Genomic DNA, 21,033 nt, shown 5'->3' with positions numbered 1-21,033 from the left:
TATGTTTTATTTTTATTATTTTATTACTTCCCTTCTACGTGACTTTACCGAAAGAACCAAGACTTTCAGATATTATTAGAGATGTTGCACATGTGGAAGTTAAGAGCTCCTGCAGTTGGGATGCGTCGACAGTTTAAGAATTTGGATGATTTTGGGGAGTTTAACACCATTTCGGATAAGCACATTGGAGGTGAAATGTCACAGCACTTGTTTTGGATGCATTTAACTGGGAAGAATCATACCAAGACAAGACTGCATCACACTAACGTTATCTGTAATGTCTTCTTTAAAACATTTCAAAATAAGCCATGAAGACAATCACAGGATTCTTAAAAATTAGCAACGGAAATATTTTATTGTATACAACTTTTTTTGTACAGATCCCCGTAACCATATCCCATCGTTCACTGCACACACACACATTGCTCGCTTACCAAATGAATGATACGATAAAAAGAATGCTGTACACTGTACATTATTTATTCGACTGCTTGTAGAATGCAAGCATCTCATCCAACTGGGTGGGTGGTTGTGCGGGCGTGTGTTGAGAGGAGTCGGATGTCCGTGGACCCTGGGTGGCCATACGGGGGGGGGGCAGCCTCTCGCTGCTGGGAAGGGTCCCCGCTTTGTTGCCACTGAAGTAATTCGTGGGAGGTGCAAACTCAGCTGGGCGATCGCGTGGCAAACGCTGCTGGGACCCGTGGCCCTTCTGCCAGTCCTGCAACATGAAGTCTGCACGGAGGAGGAGAAAATTATTAAGCTAAACTAGACACATTTTTTATTATTTTACCAGGTAAGGCCCACTGAGCTACGTAGCTCTTTGTCAGAAGCGACCTGGGCACAAATGATAGCTCAAGGATGAGTGGCTTATCGAGTGAAATTGATAGCAGCCAAATACTCTAAACAGATGTTTCTAAATGTGGAAGAAGAAAAAAAAGAGGATCCGGAGAAAAATCCACACGATCACAGGGAGAGTATGCAAACTCCAAATATACAGGCATCAGGGACGGGATCGAACCCACGAGGTAGTTAACATCTCGCCACCGATAATGCTATAAAACCACCGCAATCAATGGAGTAAAACTTCATTTCATTAAATAGGAACATGACAAGAAGCTCTCCAATGTTTTTTTTGCTTCCGGACTAACGCGTGTTGTTCGTGACGTGCGACGTTTCGCTAATCGTGCTGGGAGCTCTCCAGGGACTGCTGCTTCGTTACAATATGAAGCTGCCAGCAACGTGGATCAAAATATCAGACACGTTCAACAAGAGGTACAACCTACAAACACTATCGCCATAGCTGCAAAAACATACGCAGCAGTACCAACATGAGCCGTTGTTTTTGTACGAAAGCAAAGTACATTTTAAAAAGTGTGAAATGAGTTACAGCCATTTCAATATGCCAATTGTATTTTCTGCAGACAGCAGCACATGCCACATATATCAGGTAAAAGCTCCATTTTAAGGCAGAGCCGGACCTGAAGCAATGACCTTTATTGAGGTCAAGTGACCACACCACTATGTGATCCAGCCTAATAGATGAACATCACAAGCATCAACAACTCTTTAGACTGTCATATATACAAGGCCACAAAAACCAGACAAAGTACGGAGCCGAATGCTTTTTGTCTTACCTTTGCCTTGGTCCCATTCTCGGACCCGTGGCATTTCTCCCTTCTTGGTGTCTCTCCTCACTTGTACCACGACCTCCACCTTCCCTGCACTCGGCCCTGGCTGGAGGACATCCTCTGCAGGCTCTGACCCAGCACGTAAATGTTCTGCAAAAAAACGATTGAGGATATTTGTAGTGGTACAGTGTCATTCAGATAACATTCAATAATTACAGCAATTAGACAAGTTAAAACGTGAGCGAATGTTCACCTTTAGTTCAGAAACAGTATATTTTTTTTATAACCAATTAACATCGATTTTACAATCCAAGAGCCCTTCACCATGTTTATGAATAATACAAATGCAGGCTCAGCCTGCCACTGACTGTTGATTTGCAATTTAGTGTTTTATTTTTACTCTCATTCATAACATCTTCTATAGTGGACTGCTACGATTTGTTTGCACCTCAGTCACAGTGCACAAAGCCGCAACACTTTGGTGGATGCACAGTCATCTCCGTAGGACGTAATCTATCCTGCGTGGCAGTGACCCGAGTGCTGGACAAAGTGACGACTATTGCCAGAACACGGGAGGGCTAAAGCAGAGCTTCAAATTCCATATAACAGCAGTTGGCAGAAGTTCAGCGCCCACTAATGGATACGATCAGAATCTTTTGAAAAGAAAAATATAGATTCAAAATGTACTGTAGCGATTGGTTTTTGCTCTTCATAATTCATGCACGAGAGAGTCAAAATGTGCACATTTCTCTATCACCGCGCCGCAGACGCGGTGCGTTTGAACCAACCTCCATCCAGCATCTCTCCCTCGGGCCCATCCGTGCCAGGCTTCTTGCCCTTGCGCTGGCGCACTCGCTCCAGCCGGGCCTCCAACACGGCCTGACGCTTTTCCTTCAGCTTCTCTCTCTTGGAGCGTTGGTCTAGTGTCTGTGCAGAAGCAAACCACGCTTGGCGAGTGTACGTAGTGGGGGTGTAAAGCAAACGATTCGCCATTGGATAGTCGCAAATTTAAATCCCAGTACGGAACCAACTTAGCGCATAGTCATCCCTCCAGGGTCAATGAGATGGGCAACTAAGATTGTTCAACTACGCATTGATCAATCGATTTTTCATGTCCACGATACATCCAAACCACATCTTGAAATGTTTTGAAATTTCCACAAATTACATGTCAAATTAATTTAACCAACTAGTTAAGTGAGGGCAAAACGCTACAACATCATTCCGGGTGAAATGTTGGGTAAAGCTTATAGGTTGGGAGGATTGATTGGCGAGTTTGGCATTGGATTAAGGAGAATGAACATTAGAGTGGACATTTTTAAACAAATAATTGGAATCTAAATAATGGATGTGAAGGCACCAAAATGGAGAATTATAAATAACATTAAATTCACTCTCATGGACAAACCCTAAATTGTAAAGGGTGTATCTATCCCCCCATCAAATTCAACACGAGCAATTTGACAACGGGTTGGTGTGATGCAAAAGTTACGCTTCCATGCTTCCAAGGAGAGGACAACAGGGTAATTCCAGGCAAAAACAAGCAGCAACTGACTTAGTCAATCGACAGCGCTCAGTCAGCCGGTGGGCAATGCAGAGAAACCATATTGGCCCACCTGATCTCGCAGCATGTCCAGGGTATCCATCTGTCTCTTGCGCTTGAGCTCATCCTTGGAAAATGCAAAGTAGCCGACGCCCAGATCTCGCACCTCTGTTTTGAACACAAAGAGGACGCTGCACATGCGTACACAAACACCCGCACACGCTTGCGAGCAAGACTCTGGACCAGTTTTGTACCTCTGACCTCATCAGAAGGGTCGGGCTTATTTCACGCAATGCTACTGGGTTGCCAAATGTTACGACCCATGACGCTTTACAACAACAACCACGCAAGAACGAGTTTGTGCATAATGTTGATGAATTTTCGTGGACTAGGGTGCCGTAGCTTTGACGGGAGTGCTCCTGCCAAGAACATACAGGAATCTCTCCCCGTGGGCCTGTGTGCGTGTGTTCGCACCGTGCTCTCGGAGGTGTTCGTAGTGGATAGGACCAATTGGCTGCGCCCGCAGCTCCTCCTGCTCTTTCTCCCACCGCTCGCGTTCCATCTCCTTTCGCATATCCTCCGACAGCAGAGTCCGTTCACCGGCCACGGGCCTGCCAGGTTACACACAAAGATTCAACAACAACAACTAAAATTAACAATGTAAATGGGTGGTCATTCACTTGCTGCCTCCCTGTTTGGAGAACAGCTCGTGTGTTATGTACATCCATTTACATGAGGGTACATTTCTATACGTATTAAAACAAGTTAAAAACCTGGATTCTGTGTAAACCACTCAACATGAAAACATGTAACAAAAGAAGGCATGTCACGATGGGTAAATACACGTACACGTGATTGCCCGTTAGTTAAACGTGGTGAAAAGTGGAATCTCACCCCCTGCTGCCAGACAGCTTTTTGTCCATTTCCTGTAAGTCACGCAGGTCCTTCCTCAAGCAGCGTCTCGATCGGCCCAGAGAGTCCACAAAGTCAACCCTGCACACACACAAATCAGGTGCATTGACAATTTGCCCATGCCACGAGATTGTTCTCCCCTCTCAATGCTCACATCGACTGGCGTGTGCATTCACAGACATGCACACGTCTGTGCAATGCTAAACTCCGTCTCATGTGTGTACACAATTTCTGTATCTTAAGAAATACAATTCAATAGATTTTAAATGCAATTGCATTTTGTGATTTGTACTAAGTTTCAGGATATGCAGCATCACATGACCCACTGGAAGAAGACAAGTTTTATTTAATTTACTTCAAATAGAAGAGACAGTTTACAAGCAGAGGAAAAGAGGAAGGCCTTGAGCCTGGACTTGAACCGGGGCAGGGAGTTGGTAGCATGGATGACCAACAGCAGGGAATTACAGAACACGGGCAGCAATTATTAAACTAAACATTTTTATTTTTCCAGGTAAGGCCCAATGAGCTATATAACTAATTTTCAGAAGAGACCTGGCTATCACAAATGATAGCTCAACAAAGATGCATATCATGTGGACATTTACAGCAGCAAAATACTCTAAACGCATGCTTCTAAATGTGGAGGGGAAAACCGCAGCACCCGGAGAAAAATCCACGCAGAACATGCAAACTCCAAATATAAAGGCATTGTCAAGGTCAAGATCGAACCCACGACCTCTTGTATGCAGCCGACAGAAAGACAAGATTGACCAGCAATGTTGGCTAATGCCAAACAGGATTACACACTGAATTTAGAACATAACAGTTCACAAACCAAAGATCATTCATCCCGAAGATCACCTTCAGAAAACATCCATCCTAACCCGTGAAAAGCCTCTCACCATTCTTCACTCGGGTTTGATGGTGCTGGGATATCCTCGTCTTTAGCCAACTCCTCTTCCTCCTCCTGCAGTCCGTTTGGATGCCTGGCCTTGGTTGTCCCTTCGTCTGGGCCCCCCACCGCCTCCTCCTGCTCCCGGAGGCCACGCTGCGCCACTGCGTCTTTCTGTTTGTCGAGAAACTTCTGAGTGAAGTCCACCAGGAACATCTCCTCTGCCTCCTCACCTTTACAAGCCATCCAATATTAAACACACAAGATGCACGTTACTAAAAGGGTTTGTAAGAAAAACGCACATGATTTAAACGTGCAAATGTACCAATGGAGGTAACTGCAGAAGAACAGGTTTGACTCGAAAACACAATTCCCAAAGTGTCTGCAGTGTGAATAAGTGACTTCACACAAATGAAATTCCTTCAGTACTCCCAGATTTTGTAACTTTTCTCCCATGATGCAGTTCTGCAGTCTTAAATTAATACACATTTATTTTCATTTACACTGGCTTTAATGTATTCAGTCTTGAATGTGTACGAGTTAATGTGCTATTCTTATCTATGGATGAAACCAGTTGAGATTTGGCCTGCTTACTCATTCTGCTGTAAAACACTTTCATAAGGTGTATAAGACAGGTCAATGAACACCACACATTATCTTACGTGCATATATTCCCTCCTTGCTTGTTTGTTATACTTGTGTGTTTATAATTGTAATCGACATCATGAATCAGAGTCCTGCAGTTGACATAGATCGGACAAAGCAGTGGTGTTTTGTGGCCAGAGTTCACTCACTACCCATGACAGAACACCGGTGGTAAGGGACACGATCATGGTTATGGTTCTCCATACCAGGAAGGCCACCCTTCTCCATCTGGTCGTACAGCTTTGCTTTTTCTTCCAATTTCTCCCTGTAAAAATCACAAGAAGAGTGACCAATGGTTGTTAATAATCAAGGCCATTCAGGGGGAAAGAAAATTATCTCGAAAATACCACCTTTGCTGCTGTGTGCCACAAAATAAACATTTAAGTAATTGGAACTGTGGAGCATGTAATAAAAGATGTAACCACTGATTCTCTTCATTAATGCAACTCCAAAAGGCAGCAGAGCAGGAAGATGGGAAGAGAGGTAAGCATAAGTGGGCTGGGTTTGTTGAATGGGAGGGTAAACTATTCAGGATAGACAGTGAGACTGGAAAATTCGATATGCAAAGTCATTGGATTGGAGGGCAGCAAAGATGTGGTTAAATGTTTGGAAGTTAGCCATATATAACTTTGCTATTTTGACCTGCATGATTCACAACCTATACTTGAAGTACTCTTTCCTATAACATCAGTCAACTCAGCAGCATTCGTTTAACAGCCTGACTGACGATGTGACCCAGAAAGATAAAACTGGTCCAGTTTCCCTGCTTTAATGCTCCTGAAAAACATGGGTAGAGAAGGCCTAAAGGCTACTTGATGAATGTCATATTCTCAGGTTTTTTCGGTAAAGTCACGTAGGTAAAACATTAAAAGTAATGAAAGTAAAATAAAACAAAACAAAAATAAAAATAAAATTCACGACGTTTCGGAGGCAACACAAGTCTCCGTCATCAGGTGGGACCGTCACAGCCAGATTAGCTGCATCAAGTGAAGCAATGATTCAAGATGTAATCCCTTATAAGCAAGTTGAAGGGGGGAGGAGAGGGGGGGGGAGTTCATCAGAATGTGGTAGCCAATGAATGGAACGTATCGGGAGGGGGGGGGGGTGGGAGGGAGCCAACAAAACATTTGGCGACGGCTTGGACGCGGCTGCTGCGCACGCCAACACAATGGGCAGAAAGGGGGGAGGGGAGGTCTGATACACATGATAGAACAAAGGAACGAAAATGCCCATGTTTATACCAATGCAGGCTGAAAAATGAAGAGAGTACTGTTAAAAATAACTGGGGATGTTAACACTCGGTGAAGTAAATTAAAATAGTGCCTGTCAGATAAGATGGTCCAAAAAGTGTAATTAAGTCTTTTTTGCGTGGTTAATAACATCTTTCCAGTGATTACTGAGTTTGTACCCATCATCACGGTTGAAATTATGTCTGTGTTTGTATATTTGTATGGCTTCGTGTACAAACCTTTGATGGTAGCCAGGAGGCTTGCAGAGAACCTTGGTCTCGGAAAAGACAATTTCATGAGAGCCCGCCGAGTTGTAGCAATGATCGGCAACGGCCGAAGAATCAGTTCTGCCGTGTTTCAGATCTGACTTGTGCTCGCGGACACGATCAGCAACATGACGTTTTGTTTCTCCAATGTAGCAATCACCACAAATGCAACTCAATTTGTAGACTCCAGGATACTGTAAGTCAGGAACGACATCCTTCACAGATGGAATCAGATCACGGATTTTATGCACTGTGCTGAATCGGACTTGGATCTTATGTTTGTTTAGAATTTTGGAGATCTTTTTGGTCACGCCTGCTATGTATGGTAACGTGATAGTTTTGGTCGGAGTTTCATGTGGTTATGAATCATTGCAGTCACGAAAGCTTCAAATCTAGAATTGATGAATGTCACCTTGTTTTATGGTTTGCTACAAAATAATGCATCTTAAAACATTCTTCACTTAAATTGCCATGGTGCAGTTTAGTTATTGAACATGTTCTGATGTTTGAAGATTTACATAGTTCAATAGCTGCCAGCTTTGCTTATAATTAAAGTACTTCAGATGTAGTCCAGGTCACATTCACAACACGGTCCAATGTTGATGACAATGCTAATGTTACCAAGAGATGCAACCTCTCCTAAATTATTTCCATCCCACTGAATTATCAAGAGAGGTGGTGGTGGGTAGTAGCTTGGGGAGTCCTTCATCCAGCAGTGGAATGAACATGCCTGCTGATGAAAATCAAGGGAACGCCAACGGTGTTTAAGTGTAACCATAACTCACCTCGCCTTGTCCAAAGTCAATTCCTCCTCCGTCTTTTCCTTCTGGTCCTTCTCGGAACGTTCCGCAACACCCACATTCTGTTTATTCCACAATCCTGGTTTCTAAAACACAAGACCAAAGGCAACCAATAAAATCACAGGTGACAGCATTTACCCATGTCACTCTTGCAAATGACACTTATCCTGGCTAAACATAATAAACTTGAAACAATCTGGAAAACGTCTTAAATATATGATCCTTATGGCGGTACCCCGGGGTACAAAATAACACAAAATGGCCGAGGCAATTAAACATGTTATTTCTGGGACACTATTTTTGTCCAGGGGTGTGTGTACTTCACTCCGCGACTGGGGTACCAATCAATCCCAAATCGGTGCCACTCCGCGATGTCGAAACACAGTGAGGACGATTGCGCCGAAACCCTGAACGCTCGCGGTACGCACCGTGGTGGTGCATCGTGTACGGCTCGTCGAGATGAGTCGATTGCCGCATCGCAACCATTGACAGACTAAAAATGACTGCATCACGGACATTATGCGAGAGCCGGGGTACTTTGGTACCCCGGGGTACCGCCATAAGGTTCATATATGAAAGGCATAAAAGCATACACTGGTGCAAGTTTGTTACAAAATAACACTGAACCATAAGAGTAAACCGCCAGTATAAATCATTACTCTGAAATTGTAAAGATAAATCTGCCAATTACTTACGATTTGTGTATTGATACAACTTTATTTTACCAAGTGAAAACCCAACATTGAGACTGACTAGTCCCTTCATGGGTGACCTGAGTCCACAAGATACAACCAATAAGATACAATACAACCCAAGCATGCAAAGCTAATACAACAGAAACTTAACCCGTGCATTTTCACCTTAAAAATCATGACCACCTTAACCATACATGCTGTTATAAACGGGAGACACCAGCGAATATGTAATTTCTCCTATTGTCTACCGAGAGCAAGTATTCTGCTGCATACAAGCATACACTCATGGCCACGTTACCTTGATGGGAAGCCTCTGAGTGGGCAGTCCTTGCTCTTGATGGATCTTCTCCTGCTTGAAAGACTCCTGCTTGCGGTAAAGCTCGGCCTTCAGGTCCACCAGCTGGAGATATGCGTCACGACACACGCGGTCAAGATTGCACACAATCGTTTACAGCCTTCATACAGGTTTTTTGGGTTAGATCGCGTAAATATAAATGCGTCGTTAAACCCGCCACCACCCGACACAGCCAACTAGTAAGGTTTGTCACGTAAACAGAACGTGCCAATTGGCTACCAGTACAGCACACCGGTGTGTTGGAGAGCAAAGCCACAAGATTTACTGAGTACGACGTCTTTCCAGTAAATACAACTAGCTTCATCGGGCGACAGCCAGAGTTGTGGAGAAATCCTCCCGGTTCGTTCCTTAGAAGTGGGGTGTAGATGTGATCACGACGTCGCTTGCAAGACCTTCTTGCGGGAAGTAGAGTGGATTCATGAATGCATATAAATGATTATGGGTATCCATTTCCGGTTGGGTTATTTATATTGTAATCAACGTACGTTATGCACGCCAATTAGTCTTGTACCTCCTGTCGATTGTGTGCACTAAAATATCCGTGCCTGATGTAGTCCAATGGAAATCCCCATTGAAGTATGGTGACCTGCATAGGCATGCATTTAAACGTACCCTCTCGTAATGTTACCCCTCCACCACTCAACTCGACACATGCGAATGTATACACCATACATTGTAAGGTGCGAAAGAAGTTCAACATACATTAATGACGATTGCGTTAAAGGGAGTCAATGATAACGGCCTTAATTATAACGATGGTGTTAGTATTGATGGGGAAGATACTGTTCCCGTGATGACTGATCATACTCATCATGATTATGATGCTCTTCTATATATTCATGACAATGGTTCTTAAACCTTTGGGAGGGGAGGGGTAGAGACACGACGACATACCGAGGACGCGTTCACTTTGAACACGATCTTCTTCTTCTTGTCCATCGTCACGAGCAAATCGCAAAGTAAACAACCGCCGCCCGTCAGCCACCACGCGTGAGAGGGTCTTGACAGACTGTAGGGGGGCAAGTGCTGTTAGCGAGCGCCTATGAAGTCGGCACGGCACACGAGGGGGTGGCCAGCAACCACGCCCGGCCGCCTTTGTCTCCCCAGTGGCGATGTTTACTGCACACCGCGCCAGGTACTCATTTGAGGCCGAGTCGACCTAGGGGAGGCGCAGGTACCGGCACACTGGGGTTGGTGGCCGTGAGCGGGGATCAAACTCGGGCCGACGGGCTTCGTAGCGCAGCGTAGCGCGAACCGCTCCCCACTACGCAACCCCCTCTACACGGAGCCCCCCTTCTACACGGACCCCTTCGACCCCCTACACGGCCCGAACCGCCACCACCAGTCTCCCGTAGTCGTCCCCACGGGGCGCCATCTTGCTACTCCCACGCCCCCTGATTGGTTCCCGCAGCCGCGCGTAGTTAAAACGCCGCATTCCTATTGGTCGGTGGGCAGGAGAGAGGAGGTGTGGGGGGCAATTGAATGGTGTCCGGGTACGGGTCGCCGAGCGGGTTCCGTTCTCGCCAGCGCGATTCGTTATTCGTGGTATACAGGTTTCTATAGATGACGAAAAAATAAGAATATTTTTTTTTTCTAGATTTGAAGCTTTCGTGACTGCAAGGAATCATATTCTTAGGTTTTTTCGGTAAAGTCACTTAGGTAAAACATCAAAATTAATGAAAATAAAATAAAACAAAAATCATAACAATAAAATAATAATCTTGAACAAACACAAGGTCCGATTTAATAACACAGTGCATACAAATGCGTGACCTGGTCCCATCTGTGAAGGAATCATTTTTTGAAAATTTGTGATTTTTTTAATTTTTGAAAAATGTATTGCTGTGGTTTTCACACCTGATGATGATTGATTGTGTTGCAATCGAAACGTCGTGAGAATTTAATTGGTAAATTTTTATTATTTTATTATTTCCCTTCTACGTGCCTTTACCGAAAGAACCAAGAATATGAATCCCTGCAGTCACGAAAGCTTTAAGTCGAAATTCATATCAGGTTCATTATTATATTTATTGAAACCTTTAGCCTGGCGAAGACAGGCTTCATGAACGACTGTCGCTTTATTTAAACGACCCTCGCTGACCTGAAACCTCCGCATTGGCGCCGCCTGGTGGCCACCAGTGGAGCAAACTGGTCAATGTCACGATTCCTCCAACTTTGGCAGCCCTGCTGCCATCCATCACTTCCTTCCTGTTCAGCCACCAATCGCCCTGGAGCAACTCCGACAATTTCTTATTTTGGTTCGATCTCTTTCAATCTCCACGTGGAAACTGTTGTCAGAACCAACTTTGGGTCTTCGACCTTCCACGAAGCTTATCGGCCAAAACCCCTTTAACCGAATTCACTGCACAAACCACGGCAGCAGATGCGGTTATCTGATGATGCACAAATGGAAAATTAACAACTCTCTGGCAGTGTGCAACTGTGGTTACCATCCACAACAGACCATGGAATTCACAACGACTACATGGCCGATTGACATATAGGAGGCATAATCGCAGCGATGTGTGATGCCGCCGCCACGAAGCCGTTCGGCAGGCGCCCAAACCCCCGACTTCGCCACCACCAAGCAACGGAGCCAACCCCGCGTCCCCCTCACCTCACCTCACACGAACACACCCGCACGCATTCCCCCCCCCCCATAGAGCTCCGAGGGGAGGTCACCTGGCCGACCGGTTTTTATCCGAGAAACCCTTATCGGGGTTAACTCTCACGGTTTCCGGCGATCAGGGAATTGGACGACCTCCCCCGTGCTACGTTGCGCCGCGGCGCTGCGACCAGCCGTAATATGGTGTGGTCGCGGCATGGGGCATTCGGCCACCGCGGTTGAGGTGCATTTTCCCCCCACACACACCCCCACGGGTCGACGGGGCAAGCAGGGGAGGGACGGGACAGCACGAATAGCGGGACCGCAGGAGCTGTTGCGCATAGTCATGGAGGGTTGGGATAATTACGCTTGAGCGCGCAGGCACCATTGTTAGGGGAGTTAAAGGATAAGGCTATTAGTATAAATAATTGGGAGAGGGGAGGCGCGCGAGGAGCCATGCACAGCTTCCCACGACGGGCCTTTGTGATGGACACCGCCGCATGAACCTCGATGAGGGGGGCCTGCGTGAGAAAAGGATTGATTGGAATTTGCGCCGTGCAGGTCGCTCATTGATTAGCGGAACAAAGGCACCGCGGAGCTGCCTGGCCCGGGCGAGGGGGGCGCGTGCCATTGTTTGGAGTTCACGCCGCGCGGACAAAGGATTAATTAGCATAGCGAAGGCGCACGGTGCGTGGGAAGGGGGTAGGGGTCCGGGAATCAGGATAAATGGGAAGCGCAAAGGGGAAATCGGACGGTTCTCTCCAGGCCAGCGGACCCGCAGCAGCTCCAGCCAGCGACCCGGACGTCCGTGCGACGTGTCGAGGTGCGCTGTTAGCACCGGGAGCAGCGAACCACCGCGGGCACCAAACAGTGAGTGGGGAGGTGAAGTAGGGTAGCGTAAGCCGATAAATAGGGAATAGGTACAGGTTTGGGTGGAATAGGCCAGCCTCGTCGACTCACTGAGTCAACATCAATTCGCAGGTAGCATATAATAAATCATTAATAGCGAAGCGTGGTCTCGCGTGATCTTGTTGAGCAGTGTGTCGCGTGGGGAGCTGCGTGTGTGTGCGTGCGACCACCCCGTGTGCGATACAGGTGCGCGATCATAACGCGAGTAGAGTTGGAGTGCGCGGAGCGGTGTGTGTGTGTGGGCGTGCGTACGTTCGCTCCGTGTGGGTTGCAGGCGCGCGATTAGGACAGGGAGGTATCGTAGTAGGGAGGGGCAGAATACTACTCGGTAATTAGCCATGCCGGCTACGCGGACCCGCGGGGGAGGGGAATCCTCGGGCGATGGTTCCCACGCCACGGGAGAGGAACGTAGCAGCGGGGGGGCGATTGATGATGCTAGCCCGGCCGTTAGCATTATCGAGGGAGGGATCTCGGGGGCTAGCGACCCCCACAGATGCACGACTCCGAAACTCCTCGTGCAATTTTTGTATATCTCATTCAACACCTCAATGTAGACTCGCACAGAGACCCATATACTCGCATAGAGACCCATAGACTCACACAGAGACCCATGGACCCACATAAAGACCCATAGACTCGCATAGAGACCCATAAACTTACATAGAGACCCATAGACTCACACAGAGACCAGTAGACTCACACAGAGACCCACAGACTCACACAGAGACCCACAGACTCACATAGAGACCCATAGACTCGCATAGAGACCCATAGACTCACATAGAGACCCATAGACTCACATAGAGATCCATAGACTCGTATATAGACCCATAGACTCACATAGAGACCCACAGACTCGCATAGAGACCCATAGACTCACATAGAAACCCATAGACTCACATAGAGACCCATAGACTCACATAGAAACCCATAGACTTACATAGAGACCCATAGACTCGCATAGAGACCCATAGACTCACATAGAGATTCACACACTCAGAGATATATAGATTGATACTGAACTCATACATCCACAGAGACCCAGACTCATAAAGCCATCTATAGATACACACTGATACCTATACATGGAGAGGACCCACAGACTCACACATAGAAATAGAGGTTCACACCGAGACCTTCAGACTCGCAGACACCCACAGACTCACACAGACGACTATGTGAAGTCGGTATCAGAGGGATAGACTCTTCTACTCCCGCAGCATGGATCTTGCTGATTAACCACCTCACTGTAACATTACAGTAGCTTCTCTCCATCTACATCTGCCGTGTGAAAGAGACCTCATATACAGAGTAGAAGCACACCCACAAGGAAACTCCGATACACTCTCAGTACTTTGCAACATCGTAATCCTTTATTGAAATCTGCAGCAAATAAGAAAATAATTCACCAGGTACTACATTTGTCTGTGTCAATGAGGGGGTGGGGAGAGTTGCTTTCGGAGTGTCGTTCACCAGGTTAAGTCGCGCGTGCGCGTGCGTCGAGGCGCGTGCGCGCACACACGTGCACACGCACACACGCGCGCGCACGTACACGCGCGCGCTCAAAGTCGCCCCGTCGTCGTCGTCGTCCACGTCCGTCAGTGCTTCTTGATGCAGCGCACGGACTGCACGGTGGGGCTCGAGGCCCCCCACTCGCTGCACTTGCGGTAGTCGCCCTTCTCCAGCAGGTACTGGCGGCCCTTGTAGTGGGGCTCCTCGTGGGCCACCCAGGCGCCGTCGAGGACGCGCACGGAGCGCACCTCGCGCCGGCGGAAGCGCTCGAGCAGGCACGGGCAGTCGTCGGCGAGCTCCATCAGCTGGCCGCCGAAGTCCTCGCTCTCGTAGAGGGCCACGCGCTGCTGCTGGGGGCGGTCCGCCTGTCCCGGTTGGAGCGCGCGGGGTGGGGAGTTGAGAGGGAGTGAGAGAAAGAGTGTGAGAGTGAGTGTGAGAGGGAGTGTGAGAGCGAGTGTGAGAGAGAGAGTGAGTGTGAGAGAGTGTGAGAGCGAGTGTGTGAGAGGGAGTGTGAGAGTGAGTGTGAGAGGGAGTGTGAGAGCGAGTGTGAGAGAGAGAGTGTGAGAGTGAGGGCGAGCGAGGTGAACCCCGGAGCCCGCTTCGTCAGGGGCCGCACTAAAGGCCACGAGGAGCCGCCAGTTTGGCCCGCGGGGCCACGGAGCTGAGTTGGCCTCAGTGGTGCCGCGATGCGAATTCAGACCTCGCGGACCGTCCTGCAGGAGCCCAGTCGCTCGTTGAATCCGGCCCAGCGCTGGTAGTCGGCGTACTCCCCGGGCTCGAGGATGTACATGTAGCCCTTGAAGTCGGCTCGCTCGAACACCACCCAGGCGCCAGACTCCACGCGGATCGAGTTGCAGCGGCTCAGGAAGGGGCTCGTGTTGGTGGTCTCTTGGCTGCACTCGTAGCGGCGCCCCTGGAAGTTGCGTTCCTCGTAGAAGATGATCTGCAGAGAGAGAGACACACACGAGGAGCAGCAGAGCAGGTAGCAACGTCGGCACCCCTGGCCACCCCGGTTGGTGAGGGATGGCGCCCTGCAAGTTGCTCACTCTGCGCTACTCCGCCGAGAGGGAGCTCTGGAGACAGGGGAGGAGGGGTGTGGGTGCAGTGAATTGTGTCGCGAATTCCGTGACGCAAGATCCCATTAAACAACACCATCGGAAGGAACGGCTAACAAACCCCACTGTTGTAAAGGAATGCGCTGCGTCGCCACTGCTGAATAGCCCCGCAGTAAATCATTGTACACCGACACGTTTATAGATGCCGCACTTATTTTACTGGGATATCGAACCTGCTTATAGTATTACGACATTTGACATTGCAAATTAGTGGGCATATTGTCCGAGCGAAAGCATTTTACACGCATATATACAAAACGTAAACATTCTTCGTTTCAATCGGAAATAAAAATTGTTTCGATCAAGAATAAAAAAATGCGTGGCAGTCGAGTAATCGAAGCAAAGTTGCAAGTTTCTCAAATCCCTCGACCGCCTCTGTCCACCCAGCAGCATAAACGGTTTCACCACAGCCAATGGGAGGACCACGTGGTGGAGTAGTGTACACAATTTCTGCCCAGCGTGGAAGAGTAGGCCAAATGACCATCTAGATGTGTGCTCTCTCAAACACCCTCTAAGCGGAGGCCTATCCGCCGCCAGTGGCGGGAGCTACAAAATGATTGCAGGGCTGCGCCTTTAACTTGTACCCAAGAACAACAAGTGTGAGTGCACAGGTGGTGGGCGCAGGGCACGTTACCTTCCCCATGATGATGTTGATGTTGCTGCTGCTGCTGTTGCTGTGGCCGCTGCCGATGACCTTTTGTAGGCTGCTGGTGGTGGCGACGGTACCGATGTGGGGCTGGAGGTGCTCTTTATATACGCTCCCGGTACACGCTTTGCGCAGGGGGGGAAATGGCCAAACAAATCCGTCGATGCGCGACTTTTATTGTCCATTTTAGCACAAATCAGCGGGATTGCAATTCACAACAGACAGGGAGAGATTGCGAGATATCCGACGCTCATTATGCACACACACACACTGACACACACACACACTGACACACACACTCACACACACTGACACACACACACACTGACACACACTGAAACACACACTGACACACACACTGACACACACACACTGACACATACACTGACACACACACACTGAAACACACACACTAACACACACTGACACCAACATCGCGTTGCGTAATGGCTTACGGTGCCTGCTTATGTAGGCAAAGTGTGATTAGTTTGGTGCACATTAACACGCCGCGTAGCGCAAACTTAACACAAAACATCATAACGAGCGAACACTGCACGTGTCAACAACGTTCTTGGTTTCTGTTCAGTCAATAAGATCGGGTTGATGCGACAGGCTTCAATGCTGTTGAGGAAATGATACTTTCGGAAGAGTATTTTGCCAGCGATGTGCATGTCGCATTGTTTTTTGCAGTTCATTTAATTTGGTGGTGGAAGTATAACATCTTGAAAAGTATTCAAACACTCGTTCGAAAATCATTACGTCTTAGTTCAACGAATCGCACGTCACGACGTTCAGTAGTCGCTATTTGTGTAATTAATTCACTTGCCACACACACCGTGGAACCTCTAAACATTTGTATGCGTAAACAAATATTCTGAATGTCACGCGAATGATTTGTGCATAAGTATGGAACAATACTGAGCACACGAACCTCCGTTAAATGAATCATTGTATCCCTCACCCACGAGCATCATATAATCTGTGTACACACACGCAGTGGATGTGTTGCTATTCCTTCTGTCGATCCACTGCTGGATGAGTGTCTCCCCACGTCTCGTGGGTTCGTCGTGGAGAGTTTCTCATCATTCTTCGCCAATCGTCAGTGTCGTGGCGAACGGCGATGGCGATCATAGAATGCCAGGCCAACATTGGATGTTCGAATGCGCTTGCACCCTCTGCTGAAATGTAACAACCCCACAGCGGCACTCCCAAACACTTGTGTCTATACACAGCGGAATGCACCGGCATGCCATGATGCCATCAGCTCGCACGAGCCACGCTGGGTATCGTGTGGCCTTGCGGAGCTGCTACGCCTGTTCGGGCGGGGATCACCGGCGCACAAACGCGACGCGAACTTGAGATCGGTGACACATCTGAACGGGTTAACGTGATGCTTGAATGCGCTACGCACGTTGGTATTTTATTCGCATTTAACCGGTGAACAATATAATCACCCACCACACCACCCCACGTGTTTAGAGGGAGCGGTGGCTCTCAGAGTGTTGGTCTCCGGTAGCGCCGGTGGTCCGCCACGCTCCTCCAAGGTGGTTCGCGGTGGAATTTTATTCGCATTTAACCAGAAAACGATACAACAACACACCACAGCACCCACGTGTTTAGAGGGAGCGGTGGCTCTCAGAGTGTTGGTCTCCGGCTCCGCGAATCTCCTCCACGTGGTCCGCCAGGACTGTGTTGCAAAATGCGACACGGGTTGATCCTGCAAATGATGAGAAACGCTTCTTGTACATTTTTGGTTTCGGACGTTAATTAATGTTTCACTCGTGATATTACATTTTAACAAACAGTCAAGTTCGGTAAACTACCCTGATTAAACTACTATGACAATACGATCTAAATGCCCACCCCATATTTACGTCACTCGTCTTGATGCCTTGCAAAAGGTTTCCATTTGCTGTTTGGACATCTTGACACCACCTGTTTTTTGCCAGAAAGGGCTAAACCTATTCTTATTTGTCATCATTTTGGATACTGGGAAAAGGGACTCCATATATGTAGCAGCAGCTCGACCCGAGCTACAAGTGACCTGATAGTGAATTGTCTTTCTGCTGGTCGCCTCTTGGCGTCCTCTGGTCTGACGCTGGTGAGACGAGGCAATAAAGAAGGCGACTGTCTCCATTGTAGGCCAATCAGTTTTAAAGAGAATGCACACATTTTCAGAGCGTATTTGTTTGCATGTTTGCCACAAGTATGTGTGCTTAATGCAGCCTTGATGATGCAATGGCTTCACGGGCGTAAACATGTTGTTGTTGTTGCCTATTTACGCCTTTCATTCGGCAACAAAACATACGCACTCAATTGTGTAAACACCACATATCCGCATCGCTATAACATCAGCTGAACTATGTATGCGACCAATAAACTTTGATTGATTGAACTCCTGCGGATTGTCTGAGAAACAGAGCGCCTTTCTTCGTGAGAGCGCTGCGCGATCATATGAGCGTGAACAGCCCATGCACTGATGAGTTAAGTCCATGACTTGAATAAAAATGTACGTGTAGTTTTTGAACAGCATGGCTCTGTACGATGGCTCTCTGTGCACGTGTGAGCGTGTGGAGTGAGCGGTCATCGCGCCGCGCTACGAACAGCTCAAGTTCAATTTCATGTATTAGGTATAGCCCTGTGAGCCATTCGGCTCTTGAATCGGGTGCAACCGCAACAAACAAAAAACAAAAACATGAACAAGAAAACATCTTAAAGTGACTATGTGCAAACAGAAAATCCAAGAAAAGACAGCAAAATATTGCAGAACAAGCACCGTACACCAACACTGTGTGCAAAAATCCCAGTGGGATGCAAGTCAAACAACAACAACAACAACAACCACAAGACAACTTAGATTAAGGCCATCAGTCTAACTCTGTACTACAACAAACAAACATGGCCAAACCGAAAAACTTTTCGAAAATCACCAAGATGAAGCCATAAAAGCAATGAAACAGTGCAGGTCATAGGAACTGTGACGGAATTTTCACAATTAACGACGCTCCCAGTGGCTTCCTAACGCCAGCAACAGCACATGGCCGAGTCACGGCCGGTGTGGGCTTGGTGGTGACACGCGGGCTCTGCTGTAGAATGCTGGTGCCGTGGCAGGCGGCAAGAGGCTTCACAAGAGGATGGCGGAGGGCCTGCCATGAGCCACTTGGGCTTTAGGCGGCGCTGCATCGCCGGGCCGGGACAATGGACGGCAGCCGAGTGCACGAACTTGGCCGATCTTGGGACGACGACAGTTTGCTGAAACAGGAGCAGTTTTCATCAAAGTTTCCCCCTCGTTTCGTTTGTGTTGTTTCTTAAATTTAGTTTTTTAGGTCCGATTTTTGGACGCGTTGGTTTTCAACGTTAACCCAACGTTTGACTTTAGCTCATTGTTGCCGTGCCCCGGTAGATTGTAGTAGAGACTCTCAATGCGGTCCCGAGGTACCGATTCTATCCTCCGTCCGTGCGAGTGACGCTCTTCATTTGTGTGCGCGTCCTCTCTTGTTCCACGTCTGTCTGTCTGAAGCAAGTGTCTCTGCTTATTCCTTTCGCACGGCTCCGCTTTCGAATTCCCTCCCCCATAGTCTCTTTGGCCCAAGTTCTTACATTCTCGCTCGATTTTATTTACACTTTGTGCGTGCTGTTTGTTGCTGACCGCTTGGACACAAAAAGAGCTGAAAGAATCCTGTATCAGACGATGAATTGATGCATCACGAGCGGCAGGATAGCAGTGTATGTGTGTACGTCGAAACTCTTTCGCACCGTACGAAGCCAACCGTGCTTCTCGGAGGGGCGGTGTGTGTAGGGACAACAAACTAAACACAAAAAGAAGTTCTAAAGAAATTCGTTTTAAATCGAGAAAACCTGAGTTTTCAATCGCTGTGCGCGTCGCTGTGGTGACACGCACAGCGAGAAGGACTTGAGTTCGATTCCTGACTAGGGTGTCCCTCTCTATTGAGTTGTGTGTGTTCTCCCCCCTGTTCTGCGTGAGTTTCCTGCGGGTTTCTGCAGTTTACACCCAGAGCTAAACGCAAGCACTCTCACTGCTGTTAGGCCAAGCATCCCGATGTAGGACCTCGCTGACAGAGAGTCGTGGGACTCGGGATGGATTTCCTCAGTAAATAAATCAAAATCAAGATGTCATCGTGGCCAAAGCCTCTGATCCCATCACACCTCATCAACCACCACACCTCATCAACCACGAGGTACATTTGTGGTAAACAAAACGTGCCAATTATGGACTACTTGAACCCACAATTCTCAATGTCGTGGGTTTACGTGACAAACCTCACTAATTGGCTGTGTCGGGTGGTGGCGGGTTTAAAGACACATTCATAATTACGCCATGAAAACCCCACAAAACATATTATGGATACCTACGTGTTAAAAAACAACAATATTATTACTTTCACTGCACCCCGACTGCCTTCGCCCCAGTAACTAACCCAGGGTCACCCTCGGAATTCTCACTCGGGGCCTGGAAAGGGACTCTGGGAGTCGATTTCAGAGGGTTTTTTTTGCCGTGGTGCTGACATCAGAATGAGCGATTGGGGGAGAGTGGCCTCATTCCGAACCAGCGATGTGCCCTTGTTCATTCAATGTCGTCAGCGTGAAAGCAAGTGCAGTTGTTGAGATTACGATAAACTATTTGTCTGTTACGGTGCCAACTTTAAACAACAAGGGAGCCATGTGTGTGAATCATTTTTTTGAGGGAGAGAGGGAAATTTTTTTATAAATCGGTGCTTTTAAAATGTTAACTGAGAAAAAAGAACACAGTGCAGTTGGAAGTCCCGAGCTGAGGAAGTTTTTTTTTTATATTTTCCCAAAAATATTCGATGAATACATAAGCGTCATTTAGCATCACTGCTATGTTTATTTTTCTTCTGTTACATCTCGCAGTCGTCTATGGGACAGGTCAAGTACAAACGAGAACGTTTCTGGACGTTCTATTCTCGCGTATGGCAGCAATGTGTTCAGGAGCTGGAGGCCCAATGTTGGCCATGACCAGAGGGCTTCAGGGAGGGGGATTTTGCTTAGTTTTGTTTTTAATAAATCAAATGCATAATGCGCATTTCATCCTAGGATCCGTTTGCGCAAATGCGTGAAAAGCAGTGAAACTAAAACAGAACCAGGGGGCAAGCGACCAAACTAGAGAGGGAAGAAGGCCACTTTAAATAGATGGGTTTTCAAAGCAAACTTTAATATATCTACTGACTCCGATTGCCTGATTTAAAGTGGCCAGGCGTGCCATAGATTGGGTGCCACGTTAACAAAAGCCCGATCACCA

General features: G+C 47.6%; 2 protein-coding genes across 2 annotated transcripts; both read right to left on the bottom strand.

Moving 5' to 3' along the window:
• Positions 1 to 394: 394 nt before the first annotated feature.
• Positions 395 to 10,326, bottom strand: CCDC174 (coiled-coil domain containing 174). The gene is made up of 11 exons (XM_078874192.1): positions 9,860 to 10,326; positions 8,909 to 9,010; positions 7,901 to 8,001; positions 5,827 to 5,885; positions 4,986 to 5,208; positions 4,066 to 4,164; positions 3,646 to 3,782; positions 3,245 to 3,339; positions 2,417 to 2,555; positions 1,635 to 1,778; positions 395 to 732 (listed from the first exon to the last, which is right to left on the bottom strand). Exons 1-11 carry the CDS (start codon positions 9,902 to 9,904, stop codon positions 476 to 478), a joined length of 1,401 nt encoding a protein of 466 aa, XP_078730318.1. The 5' UTR covers positions 9,905 to 10,326; the 3' UTR covers positions 395 to 475.
• A 3,596-nt stretch (positions 10,327 to 13,922) lies between these two features.
• Positions 13,923 to 15,843, bottom strand: LOC144945738 (gamma-crystallin S-like). The gene is made up of 3 exons (XM_078874310.1): positions 15,741 to 15,843; positions 14,692 to 14,934; positions 13,923 to 14,356 (listed from the first exon to the last, which is right to left on the bottom strand). Exons 1-3 carry the CDS (start codon positions 15,747 to 15,749, stop codon positions 14,078 to 14,080), a joined length of 531 nt encoding a protein of 176 aa, XP_078730436.1. The 5' UTR covers positions 15,750 to 15,843; the 3' UTR covers positions 13,923 to 14,077.
• Positions 15,844 to 21,033: the final 5,190 nt, after the last annotated feature.

The sequence above is a fragment of the Lampetra fluviatilis genome, chromosome 38, assembly GCF_964198595.1.
Source record: "Lampetra fluviatilis chromosome 38, kcLamFluv1.1, whole genome shotgun sequence".
In the NCBI taxonomy this organism is placed as follows: domain Eukaryota; kingdom Metazoa; phylum Chordata; class Hyperoartia; order Petromyzontiformes; family Petromyzontidae; genus Lampetra; species Lampetra fluviatilis.
Note: the sequence above shows the minus strand (reverse complement) of the source record. Positions and strands in the feature narration are given on the sequence as shown.